At 39.9% G+C, this 14,412-nt stretch overlaps 1 protein-coding gene across 2 annotated transcripts in view; it reads left to right on the forward strand.

The window, feature by feature from the left end:
- The first annotated feature begins 292 nt into the window (after window positions 1-292).
- The window catches only part of arhgap22b (Rho GTPase activating protein 22b), a 46,747-nt gene continuing 32,627 nt past the window's right edge, over window positions 293-14,412 (forward strand). The window contains exons 1-2 of one of the 2 annotated variants that reach the window (XM_026177136.2): window positions 293-443; window positions 13,032-13,231. In XM_026177136.2, the coding sequence (XP_026032921.1) occupies window positions 401-443; window positions 13,032-13,231 (243 nt within the window). In that variant the 5' untranslated portion in view covers window positions 293-400. Of the gene's footprint in view, window positions 444-9,759; window positions 9,922-13,031; window positions 13,232-14,412 lie in introns of those variants that run through there. The other variant, XM_026177133.2, reaches the window with a different exon arrangement.

The following is a 14,412-nucleotide window of genomic DNA, read 5'->3' on the forward strand; positions in this document are numbered from 1 at the left end:
CAGACAGATCTTGACGTAAAAAAAAGTAATCACAGTGGAAAATAAGAGCACTTAAAATCAGCCATCTAATAGCCAGTCAGACCCATTTTTTGGAGGAGATCCTCCTCATGTACCACAGGCGGATGTACCACTATGAATAATGTAAAAGGAAGGGGTGGAGGACACTGGGCGTGAGCGCAGGCATGGCAAAAAAACAGGGGTAGTTCCTCCCCCTCCTTCCCTTCACCACCCCTCTTCTCTTTCCATTCTCCTCCCCTCCCCGTGTTCACCCAACCCCCTAGCTGCCGGCTGCACTGCAGAAGGTCAGTGGGAGAAGGAGAGGAGAGAGGCAGAGGGAAACGCAGGGGTGGGGTGCGTGGATGTACAGGAACATGCCGACAGGAGAGCGTGCGGACGAGCGATGACAGCCATGCTGAGCCCAAAGATCAGACAGACCAGGAGAGGTAGGTTCACTCTCTCTGCCTTCACATGGACGGAGATACATCACGTCACATCTCACAGGGACTCTGGTGAGAGTTTTAGATGATGGATTAGTAGATGCACTAACTCCTTATGACACTGCATCGCACTTTTACTATAAAAAACAATTGCTCCTATACTTATGGTTTTCTAATACCCATGGAGAAGCACTTTTTCTCCCCTCCATCTGTTTGGCTCACATTTCTGAATGAAACAGGCGATCTGCCCATACAGGGAACCTCTCGCGTATATTAGCATTTTACTACAGCTGGTCGATGCCGTCGGTGTGAATTCTATTAGGAGGCGTGAGCAGCATCTCTAGTTTCATCACTGCAGCGCTAGGCACTATCAGGCTGCCGTCAGCTGCCGCTGAAGCTGCAGCCGTGTGGCATGTGTGTGTCTTTGTGGATGGATACATTAATATGTGTGTGAGAGTGTGCGTCTGTCTCCCATTTCTTTTTTGGCACCAATAGAAAACTACAATTATCTAACTGGATCTGATAAGATGACATGAATAGTTCCCAGGAATGGCAGAGCGATGTTTAAATCCTCTGGAGTGGCACAGAACTGGTTGCAAAGTCAGTTAAATCTGTAGTCTGACCTAAACAAGGGGTTTTATAGACAAAATCCCTCGTTTCCTATAGCATAAAGGTCAAAAATGCATTTTTATGAATCAAGGAAGGTAGTCTAGGGAAGAATATTTCGTATAAGCTGACACTACTTCACATCCTCGCTGCACATCTGAGACAGTGAAAATGAAAGAGATTATAGCGACTGTGTGAGCCCCGCGTGGGAAACATTCTCTGCATACCGTCTGTAAATTAGTGCTTCACTGCTGACAGCATCACATTTGTTGCATGGAGTATCGCACAGACGCATATCACAAGTTGAGCTAAGGTCACAGTAGGTCGAGAAGGGACGGGGCACCAACCAGCGTGGTGGCGACGCTGTGGATGATTAGGCTGCTTGTACAGGTAAGCCGAAGAAGACACTCATAATATAAATTAACGATGTGTCACGCATGTATTGATCATTCCTGGCTCCTGAATTCATGACAGCAGAAGGTCAAGCTATGTAAACCATACAGCGTAAAAAAAAAAATCCAAAAAAAACAGTAATATTCCGGCAGCTGGGGCGGCAAAATAACACCAGAAAATAACAGAAAATAACTTTCTCATAAAAATACGGTTATTTTCAGTAATGACAATACAGTTTGTTGCCCTAATTTTCCATGGGATTTGCCTTTGTCAAGTGCTTTTAAACATTAAATTAGGAACATTCTAACGTGATTAAACAATGAAATTACCTATAAACTATGGGCTCAAAATGTGGTCATAAATATTTTGTACTTGTAAAAAAGATTTGTATGTGTAAAAAAGATTTGTGTGTGCGTAAAAAAGATTTGTATGTGTAAAAAAGATTTGTGTGTGCGTAAAAAAGATTTGTGTGTGGACTTAGAAAAAAAGACCCCTGCAAGTTACAAGTACGGATTTTTGACCCTATTTTTCTTCCCTTCATCTGATTGGTCAATGTCATGTCAATCACAAATGTAACAATCCAATCAGAGAACAGATGGGTTTGGCTGTCGAGGGGCGCTTTTTTTGAACTGCAGGTCTTTGAAGGGAATAAATGCCCTTTTACATGCCAACCCAGCGTTTTCCTTCATCACCACGAAGGAAAACAGTCTGTGGTCGTCCGAGTTTGGTGATTTTTATGTCACAGGTCTACGTGTTTAATACAGGGACTTCCACAGCCTTTTCAACAGCGCTGCGGACTGCGGGGTGGGGGCGGGCAGTGTTTTGGAAATGACAGTCTTCATTACAAAGCTTTCTTCGTTATGAATTAGCATACATGTTTTTATTGAACATTTGAAGAACTAGCAAAAAAAACAAACTCTTGTAGAGGACATAAAGTCAGAGATAGAAAAGACAAGGAGCAGGTGCATCTAGTACAGGTAGAGCTGCTGCAAAAACCCATAGAGCCCAGCAGCCAGCGTAACAAATTCTAGATCCTTTGCTTTTAGTTAGCAGTTATAGCATTAGCAGCGTATCCTGCATCCGATGTGAAAGGACTTTTATGCTGCGCACTGTGACTCACAGCAATGGTCCTGGGTCAGCCCTGACTTTGTGTTAAACTAATCCTAAAGTAATAATGTTATTTCTAACCACTGATATACCACAACTTTTTCCTTTCAACAGCTACTGAAAGTTAGGGGACCTAGCTGCTATCGGATATTTATATAGCGATCCTCCAGCTTCAAACGGTATCACCCTTCAAGGACCTGCAGTTCAAAAAAGCGCCCCTCCGACAGCCAAACCCATCTGTTCTCTGATTGGATTGTTACATTTGTGATTGACATGACATTGACCAATCAGATGAAGGGTAGAAAAATAGGGTCAAAAATCCGTACTTGTAACTTGCAGGGTTTTTTTTTTTCTAAGTCCACACACAAATCTTTTTTACACATACAAATCTTTTTTAAGCACACACAAATCTTTTTTACACATACAAATCTTTTTTACGCACACACAAATCTTTTTTACACATACAAATCTTTTTTACAAGTACAAAATATTTATGACCACATTTTGAGCCCATAATAAACAAGGTCAATGAATGCGGCAATATGAATACTAATACTTAAATGTACAGAAATATACAGTTAACAGTTGGTTTAAATAATAATGGATTGCATTTATATAGCGCTTTTCGAGACCCTCAAAGCGCTGTACAATTCCACTATTCATTCACACACTGGTGGAGGCAGCTAGAATCGTAGCCAGAGCTGCCCTGGGACAGACTGACAGAGGCGAGGCTGCCATAGCGCACCATCAGCCCCTCTGGCCATCACCAGTAGGTGAAGTGCCCAAGGACACAACGACTGAGAGAGTCCGAGCCGGGGCTCAAACCGGCAACCTTCTGATTACAAGGCAAACTGCCAACTCTTGAGCCACGATCGCCCTAAATAACAGTGAGAATATTATTAATATCTAAATATGCATATGTACAGACAGATACATTTAAAAATTTTAACTCATTTTTAACCTTAATTTTTTATATTTTATTCCTTCCTAGTTAAATTTACACTTTTTAATTTTTCATATTTATTTCCTATCTTATTCATAGCCTTTTCCTTTTTTTTCTTTAGGTCACGAGCAGTTGTCTAATCATTTCACTGCATATCGTACTGTGTATGACTGTGTACGTGACAAATAAAATTTGAATTTGACAAAAAAAATTTTTTTTGAAAAACAAGAAAATTATGTTTTATTACATTTACAGTGATTTTACGTTAATTTACATTTGAAATGTAAAATCACAGTCTATTTATGTGAATTTAATGATATTCTAGAAAAACAGTACAAAACTGTAAAATACACAGTAAAATACTTTTATATTGCAATTTTTTTCTACAGTGTAGCCTGTATGTAAACGATGGCTGTGAAGTCACCCGTTGCTTTGTGATTTCTGTTTTTCTGAACATTTCAGTTGGCACTGTTTTGGTTTTTGGACGGCAGGTTAGAGATGGGGATTACCGTACACTCGTTTCATTACAGCACTGTTTTAACTTCTTACTTATTTTAACTGAATAAGATGAATTGCAAACAAACTGTCCTTATCGTGTCAACTTTAAGTCTTAATATAACATAAACTAATTGCATTATATTAAAAAAAATAACCTTTTCTCTTGCACAATGGACACAAAGAAAGGAAAAGTCAAAGTCAACTTTATTGTCAGTTCTAAAATATGTGGAATGTGGCATACACAATTGAAATGTAATTTCCGTCTGATCAAAAGTCTACAGCTAGACTGAATCAAAAATAAAACAGTTATAAGAATATGAGTTATACATGTGAAAAGAAATATTTAGTATAAAAGTATAAATATTAATTTCGCAGGATAAAGTTGTGATCGGAAGTCCTCCAATGACCTTTCTCCACAATGGAACGATTTTACAATTTACATCTTTAATGACCCCCAAAAAACAAGAGTTGGTGGCACAAGCTTGAATCCAGCTGGAATCTCTCCAGTCCACTCTATAAAGACCAAAGATGTTTTGGTGTGTCAGTCTACAGAACATGTCTAGTTCTGTTGCTGGACATATTTACATGGGAGTCTATTGGGACTGACTCCACTTTTGGAACCAACCTCAACTACCCATTTGAGGAAATTGCCATTTCCACATTGGCTATATTTTTTAACCTCAGAGGTTGCTACTTGACGTGAACAACCATATGCTGTGTACAAGAAGTCTTGACAATGTCCCTGGTACAGTGTCCATTTTGGTTTTAGAGCTAATGGAGGCAGTTGCCCTTGTAACAAATTGGAGGGTAAATGACAGCATGTCACCCAGATCCTATAGGGCCTTGTGTTTTTGCAGATATTGAAGACGTAACACAATGTTCAGTCTGGCTGTTGCACACTGCTCTTCAGATGCTTCTGCTTCTTATTTAGCAAACAGACAAACCGTATCAGATTTATCTTTCTATCAAGGAAGCAAATAAAGGTCAATTTCTACCATGTCTAAACTACAGACTTGATATTATTTACCTTTTAGCTTCTATCTAACTGTTGGCTTTTAGCAATAACTGTGTCAGCCACTAACACATTGAAACTGTAACAGGGTTGTGGTTACAATGGTTGGCTACAGAAATAGTAGCAGATTTAATTGCCCACATATCAGCTGCGTCTTTTTGATCTGTGTTACCATGGTTTTGTGATCAAAGTGCTCCAATGTAGCAACACCCTGACATAACGCCTGTCAAAGAAACATGAACGAACACCCTCACAACTACATGCTGTGAGCAAGACTGTGGAGGAAAAATTCACACATATAACATACATGTAGAGACGATAACGCGCACCCACCAGTGCAGATCACGTCCACCCCACTGCAGTTTTAACATAACAGGCTGTATATTATTTGCAGCCCCCACCCAAGAAATGCTACCACACACACATAACAGCTAACGCATTAATCAGCAGTGATAGGCTAACGTATTGATGCACCTGTAACTCCCTGTGCTGTTTTTTTTCGCAAGCCATAAATCACTGGACAAAAACCAGATTAATGAAATTGGATTCTTCCAACATGCCAATGTTTGTGCTTGCGTGCATGTGATTTAGCCATCAGTGTAGTGCTACTGAGCTACTCTGGAGCACTCGCCCGGCCATGCTAATGGATCCACTCCTCTCTGATGTGCATAACAGCCTTATATCAATTTCCCACTGGTGATAAATATACAGCTCCAAACTGTATAAAGTGACGTCACAGGCAGTGTGCGCGTTCAGGCATGTGTGCGAGGCATCATGTGTCTTCATGTGTCAGACCACTTGTGCTTTGTTTTACGTTTGTTGACAACCATTTGTTCACATTGTGGCATTAGTTCCATATGTGCCACTGCTGAGTCCAGGACAGGGCACTCCATCGCTGCTATTTTGAGGGTTGCATGAATTTCAGTCTCTGTGAGTTTGTCTATTTCTGTGGCTGAACAATCAGCATCACCGTTCTCCTGTTTATACACGAGCAAACTGAATGAAGCTACATCCTCACATGGTTTTGCTTTGTGGAGTCCTCTGTCCTGTAAAGCCTTCTTTAAGGCTCAGTTCACACAAATTAGCAAACATATGCACTTATCTGCCATGTTTATACTGCGGCTTTATCTTCCACATAATACAATGGCAGGGCTCTAGACTAACTTTTTGACATGGGCGCACCGGTACGCCTAACTTTAAAAATTTAGGCGTACCGGCACAAAAGTTAGGCGCACTCAAATTTTTCAACCGCATCGCTTAACACCGCAGTTTTACATGTGCACTTTCTTTGGGGGGGGGAAGTCCATACAGACAATATTAATTTCTAAATTATTAACTAACAAACTTGTGCTTAAAGTGCTTTGTCAATATTGTAGAAAATGTTAAAAACTTAATCATCATCTTGGCCTCCTCTGACGACCTGTTTGCTGCTGTCTGCTGCTGAAAGGCCGTGGGGAGAGGGGACACTTGGGCAGTGCATTTACTGCAGCATATAATGTGTTTTCTGGATACACTGTGCTTTTTCAGCATTCAAATATTGATGGCACCGTGTCAGAGCACTGGCTATGAATTTCAGACAGATCAGGCCTTAACTTAACAAAAAAAGTTATCAATAGTTCTTTTCATCTTTTCTTATTACCCACAGCTACAGTACATCCACTTCTCTCAGGCCTAGGCTGCTCACTAGGGCTGAGTATCATCACTGATTTCTATAATCCATTCAATTCCGGTTCTCAAAGTCCTGATTTGATTCAATTTAGCCTCAGACAGTCAGAAATATTATAATTCTGATCATTTATCAGTACTGATACACATGAGACTTCATCAGAATTGTGAAAATCACAGCAGATGCCTTTGTGTGAAAGTAACTGAGAATAAAACACAGGAAAACATGAAGGAGATTTTCCTGGTCTGGCTTTTTATAGCAGATAACCTTAAAAATATTCTGCAATTTTGCATAATTTTAAGAAATTTAAATTTCTTCAGTATTGAACAGCAGAAATTAGGCTTTCTTGTCCGAGGTCATTTAAGTGAAAAAAGAAAAAGCGCTGTAAACAACGCTAGACTGGTGGGTAATAAGCGAATGAATAATGCAGAAAACAGATTTGAGACGGGAAACTGTTCCTGAAGTACAGAGAGAGAGAGCTGTGCATGAAGTGCGATTTTTATCCTGGTGGAAGCAAAACAGCAAAGGTCAGAGGGAATTCATGACGACATTGATCAAATGTGAAGCGCAGTTTGCTGCTTCTTTTGCTGCAGGCTCGGTGAATTTTGGTTGGAGAGAGGCAAAACCTGCAGCTCAGAATCAGCGCAAAAAGACGTAAACACAGCGCGGACCCGAAGAATCGCTAAGCTCCGACAGCGTGTCCGTGTTCAGGCCGTCGGGTGAGAAAGCCGAGAAAGACGAAGCTGATTCTGATGTGTTGGGTCCGCTCCGTGTTTAGGTCTTTGTGTGGAATCCGTTAATGAATTGATATCGCTTTATTCAAGCTACTCACCTCTCTCTTCCACCTGCACTTTCAACTGGACCACGGCCAATCAGAGAGGTCCCGCCCCTGACTATCTCTGATTGGTTTAGTCCACGATAGGGGCATAATGTGTGTCTGTTGTTGACCACACGGAGAGTTACAGAGATTTTTTTTTTTGTTACCGGAACAGTTGGTCGCACCTGTATGACCAAATATTTATTTTTAGTCGCACCACTGAAAAATTTGGTCGCATTTGCGACCAAATTGGTCGCACTCTAGAGCCCTGAATGGTGAATAAAACATTTTAACAATGAGCAGTAGACCTAAAAATTTCATCAATACTGGTGAAGTTATAAAAATCCACTGTTAACATGCCACTGTGAAGCAGTGAACATTATGTAAATTACTGGCCAAAGTAGGAATGTCATGATACCAGAAATTTAATAGTCAGTACAAATATCAGTCCTTTGTAAACATTTTAGCATGTAGAAAATAACTGATTTACAACGGCAGTGCTAACTGTCTCAATACATAAATAATAATAGGTAGTAACGTGTATTTCAGGACAACAATGCAAAGTACTTCCTTACATGATTCCTTAGCATGTAAGGATAGACTAAAATTCACAGAAGAGTTGCAGCTAGGGTTGCAAACTGACACTCTGGTGTGCCAGAAACACAGTGCACAGCTAGCTGGGCATAGTGTAAATATGCACTGTATGTTCATAATCAATACCTCATCTAAAACAATAAATGACAGAAATCACATGGGAAAAAAAGAAAAATGATCAAACAAAATACTGTAAATACAGGTTTCAATTACTCAGTTTATTAAGCAGACCAAATGGCACCATATTTTTATGACTCACATATTACTCCTCACATCAGTTGTGACTGGACACAAGCACTCATCTGATATAATTACGGTCAAATCATATTTGGTATTTGTAAGAGTGCCAACTGTTGGTCAGAAAGTGACGTTGCAGGTAACAATCAATAAACGGGACATTTTAGTTAATATAAGGGATGCACCAGTTTTGCTCATTATACTGCATGTCCCGGCTAAAACAGGACAATTGGCAACCCTAACTGCAGCCTTGGGGATGCCTGCGGTGCTAAATAAAATAAGTACTGTTTCCTTTTTTGAATGTTGGTATCGTAAGTATCAGTCCTCATGACATTACTGGGCCAAAGCACTTTGAAAGAAGAATGAGTTTCAGTAGTAGCATTACTAATATCTAATAGTAATCATAGTAACCTCGTTTTATTTGACATGAACCAAAGGAAAGGTTCCACATCAGTTTGTAGCTGATGGCTGCTAGTGGACTATCCTGGCTTAAAAAAAAACTTCTAATGTATTTACATCCCTGTACTTGTTTGACTTGAAGTCGCTAATGTTAGTTGCTAGTGCTAGAGGCTTGTTGACCTAGGAGCTACTCACTGGGCTAGTTGGTAAACTAATGTAGCTGCTGAGCTAAAAGCTAACACAACTGTAATCTAAGAACATGCTAGAAGTAGTCAGTCACATTAGCTTTCTGTGCTTTAATTTTTAAGCTAGCTGACTTAGCTATCATTTAGTCAGCTTGTTTCTGGGGCTTTGAATGGTAAGTTTGGTCAAAAGGCACATTTGTACAACTAATTGGTCTTGAAAAGCACAAAGCATATAGCTAATAAGCTACAACAGCTTTCTACATTTTAGACTCTTGATTGTAACTCAGGGGTGTAGTGTACTGGACAGATAAATATAATTATTGGTAAATAGCACAAAAAATGTGTTTTTTAAAGTGATCTACAGTATATGGCCTTTTTTTTTTTTAACAATTTCCTTTTAACCAGCTTCAATTTTCATGATATCGTAACTGGATATGTAGCCAATCCATCAGGTATTCCTTGATATACATACAATTATTCCGTGACAGTGAAATAACATGATGCATTCTCTCAGTTACATAAGTTATCATCAGAGAAGTCATGATGGACAATAATGGGTATATTGTACTGCACAAAGTCATCCATGATGATGAGCCCTTGCAATTTGACTCAGCGCTTCCATAACCACACTGAATTGCAGTGATTGTGTATAAAGTGCACTTTTACAGCAAAATGGCCTTTTTTCCTTCATTGTAGTTGATAGTTGTAGAAGTGACCACAGACCAGCTCCACCCAAACCAAGGAACGTCTGAATCACTCTGAATAGAAGGTCCAAATTGGCACAGTGGGTAGTTGTGCTTGATACGCACACACACACACATGCACACACACACAAATCAAAAATCAGTTGTGAGTCAGGCGTGAATCATCGCCCTGCGTATGTTCCATTGAGTCCAAGATCCAGGCAGCTTATGTGTTGAACAGTGGTCCTCTTTTATGGGAGCAGTGGCAGGTTGAGGAGCGATGGAAAGGCAAGAGGGACGGGATGTGGTGCGAAAAAGGAGAGGTGTTAAAAAGGACAGGGAAGGTGAGTTACACAACTGCAATACAACTGCAATTTGTTAGTTGTAGCGATGATCCCAGTCAGGGTAAGACTGATTTGTTTACACCGCTGATGCTGCCCACATGAGACACTTCACCATGTCGAAATATCCAGCTGATCTGTGCAGGGGTTGTGCTATCACATTTGTGTAGTCAAGGCAACACTGGACAACCAAAACATCAAAGAATAGTGACAGCTAAGGAAAGCATAGCTTAGGATTCAAAAGAAAACTAGAGATCTACAAAGTAAAATGATATAAGAGAGATTCAAGTTATGCTTCTTCTGCTAAATATTAACTGGTTAGAGAAAAAGCCAGCTGCAGAAGAGTCTTGTTCAAAACAATAACAGATAACCCTATGCTTTGCAGTGCTTCAAATTGACTTCTCATGAAAAATGAAAATTATTTTACATGTAAAAGATTATATGCAGCCAATTAAAGTTTAGCTGTAATTCAAAAATTAGTTACCGTGCCAGTTTGATAACAAAACTGTCCTTTAAATGCATGTGCGCTGGGTGCTCTTTGATTCAAAAGACGAGAAGAATTAGAGCGAGTCAAAGTACAAGAAATGGAGGGTGTCGGGCAGAGGAGTGAAAATAAAGAGCCAGGGGAGACGGGAACTGTTAGCAGTGAAAAAGAAAGAAAGCCAATCTAGAGGAGAGAGGTAAATCATAAAGAGAGGTGAGTCTGCTGATATTAAAGCTTTTTAAAATATGTTATAATTACTTTAAAATGATTCAAAATGAACTCAACAGCAGAATGTGGAGAAATAAAGAGTCTGACCAAATTTCAAAGTTGTCTTGCATAACGTTGCAGAAATATTGACCCATAACAAGCAGCTAGTCCCAACCAGACCCTTGTAATCTGTCTTCGTAGCTTAAGAGGTGATAATGAGTCCATGGGTAGCACTGCCCACACTGCATATGATGAGCTTGTGTTATTAATGGCAGCCAAAGGAGACGGCTCTTTGCAAAAAAGGTATTTATTTTTATGTTTAACTAGCAACGCTGCCTCTATCCTCCTCAGTAAGTTGTGGGTCGGTACTGACAGACTGAATGCATCTGATTCCTTCTTTTGCAAGAGCATCTGTCTAAACAGAGATGTGGAAAAAGAGTGTTCCATGTATGAAAACATGAAATAAAGGAAAACGTCACTTCATATTAAAATGGAAAATGGGAAAATGTTACTTAGTCAGTGGCTCTGGCTCTACTGAGCCCTCAGATTCACTCCCCATCCCTAAACTGGTTATCTTTCCTCATGAGTCATGTGTCAATGTGACCATATAAATAAATCCCAATTAGAGGCACTCTCCATGACTTCAAGAGTCTTTTGAAAGAAAACCATCTAGAGCAATACGTGAATTCGTGCCAATCTTTAGTGTTTTGGAAAAAACTGAAGTCATAGGTGATTACAGTCACCTGACCAGAAGGCTTACCTTACTTTACTCTACAATAGTGGAGTATACCACTACAAAAGCATTCTAGTAATAAGCTGCTCTCCCTTGTGGGTTGCTGTTAATAGACTGTATATTATTATCTTACATATTACAATGCCCTGAGCAGCAGCCCAAACACTAGCACCACGATGCAGTACTCTGTATCTGCCGCCAGTGTTTTCCAAATATCTGCACAAACATTCAGAATAAAGGAGCAAGCTAACAATGAAAAGCTGGATTAAACAAAAAGGGTAATATGACACCACTCTTTGTTGAAACCAGGGAACATGAATAATGCTTGGTCACTGGCAAAAAGGCTAAATTGCACAATCATAATGAAAGCCACACACTGAAGCAAATTTCAAACCATATTCAGCAAATTTCAAACTGAATCCAACCAAGTTAAAGTCACAGCTGCACTAGCAAATTATTCTTGCAGTTTAGGCAGCATTTGTGTGCTCTCTAAAACCTTCTTATTAAAGAATGCAGACAGGACAGCATTAGACACAGAGTGGAAAAAAGATACCACTTTAAGGTAATATATTACTGAATATATATTACTGATATATATTAAAGAGGTTTCCACAGCAAGCCTGGACCCAGTTTGCATAAAAAAAATAGTGGGCCACACCACGTCTGTCAGAATCAACAGGCTTTTCAGGGTGTCAAAACAGGCTGTAATGTGCAATAAAAATGATATGAGCCATGTTCGTTAAGCTCAATGTATAGGCTGAAGGTAAAGATGTGGGACAATAAAAAAGAATAAAAATTGATTTTCTTCCCCTTCCATGCCTCAGTGCCATCGATTCCATGTATACGTGTGTGTGTGTGTCTGAGGTATGTGGGGGGGCAAAGAACACACACCAGCAGGGAGGATGTCAGCAGAATTGATTGCTCTAAATAATACATGATCATCAAATAGCCTTTCACTAGTTTGCCCCAGGTTTATTTATCTGTGCCAAACCTTTTTGTAAGTGTGTAAAAATAATGTATCCTTTAGCGTCTGATGAAAACACACCTCAGTGTAGAGTCACGCTCCTTTATGTCTACAGAAGTTTTATTTAAATGTCAGTGCAATAACTACAAAAATGACATTATTTAACCGCTGATGTCATACCAGGAAAATCTGAGTACCTCGGTAGCTATAAAGCTGCCACACACTCCCTTTTAAAACCCATCTTTGACTTGAGCTCAGGTTACACACATTTATTGAGGAGCATTCAGTCAGCCAGTCAGTCCCATGTGGTCCTATTATCTGAGCTCAAAAGCCTCAGCTATTCTGCTGGGTTGTACCTCTGCACAATAAGTCTATTCCAAGGACCTCTGAAATTGAAGGGGGGGTATCCCTGTCACCCGAGGCTATGCATGGTGTGGGTCTGTGTGGGTGTGTGTGTGTTTTTCCCCTTAGTTTTTGTGTCTGCTGCCTCTCTGCAGTCCCATTTCCTTTTATGTGGAGCAGCCTGGGTTAAAAGGCTGTCATGACTAAAGCCCCTGGTAGAGCACTATGTGCATTCAGGATAAAAAAAGAGGGACAACATACACCTACTAGAACACAAACAATAAGACAAATGGTAAATAAATCAAAACAAACAATATCCTTTGCTTTCAGCTGCTTGTGTATAAGCCTAAAAAATATGCTGTGTGTTGTGTATGTGTCATCAGCCAGGTCAAAGAGCATGGTGATGAGCGAGGTGTCGCGAGGATCGTGCCGCCCAGCCTCCCCGAGCCTCCACGAGGGGGCTCTGAAGGCGGGGTGGCTGAAGAAGCAGCGCAGCATCATGAAGAACTGGCAGCTGCGCTGGTTCGTGCTGCGCTCGGACCAGCTCTACTTCTACAAAGACGAGGAAGAAACCAAACCGCAGGTAATATTTCAGCCACGTTCACACACAACGGAAAACAGTCAGAGGGTGGCGAAATTAAAAGCTGGAGCACTGCTCTTTGGCCGGCGTGATTATATTTACATAATGAGGTGCAGCTTCCTTTTGGAGGACGGGACAGCTGAGTCATGCAGCTCAAACATATGGAGTTTAATGTGCAGCTGAATACATGAGAAACCTTCATGTAAATGATTTGATCTGAAGCTTTTGTTCAGTCTGAGTGTCTGAGTGAGGGAAGGGGAAAAAACTAATTTAGGTCTTTCAAATCAAAGCATGAGCAGCTCACGCGGCAGAGCAAATTGCCCATTAATTAAAGAAACTCTTGTTGATCCCTAAGTACTCTCGAGCAAGCCCTGTTTTCCTCTGACGTCATCTCTGTAAACGACTTTGTTCCCAAACATTTTTTCTGTATCATTGGAACTGATTGCAGTTTTGCCAAACAGCACTTTGAGCCATTACCTCAAGAAAAAATTATCCTAATTCCCATCTGTGAGAAATCTGCTTGTTTTAAGTCACTCTACAGTTGAGCACTGGACTTAAACCCACCTTAAACATTCATTCATTCCATTTATTGGCTACTTGGGGGCAATAGAGAGGTTTATGAAGTAAACAGGCTACTTAGTTTTAATGTTACTCTTTCTGGGTCACAAAATAAACTTTTAAGATATTTTCAGGCAAGAATGTAGCTGTGTAAATTTCAAATAACTGCTCGATTTATGAAGACATCACATATATAAGTGCTCCAACGTTTTTGGAGATGTCTGTTACCCACATATATGTGGGTAACATTATATGTGGCTCAGTATTTCATTTTCAGATTTTTAACATTTCTTTAGGGGTGGGAAAAATGCAACATATAACAACATATATCAATATCACTTCTTCTTGAGCACCTTATGCAGCTGCACTAGGCAGATACTGCCACTACAAATGATTACATTTGAATAAAGCAATAAATATAAAGCAATAAACTAACAGTAATAAATCAAAGACACACTGAAGATACGCAGAAAAAACATTTATCCCTATTTATCCCTAAAAACTTGAACAATGACTAATAAAAGTGCAGAGTGCAATAAGGCACATTCTTAAAGCTTATATTTATCCAATATTATTATTTATATTTGCTAAACACCTCATTTTTTTACATTTACATGTAAGTAAGT

Source organism: Astatotilapia calliptera, chromosome 8, assembly GCF_964374335.1.
Source record: "Astatotilapia calliptera chromosome 8, fAstCal68.1, whole genome shotgun sequence".
Taxonomy (NCBI): domain Eukaryota; kingdom Metazoa; phylum Chordata; class Actinopteri; order Cichliformes; family Cichlidae; genus Astatotilapia; species Astatotilapia calliptera.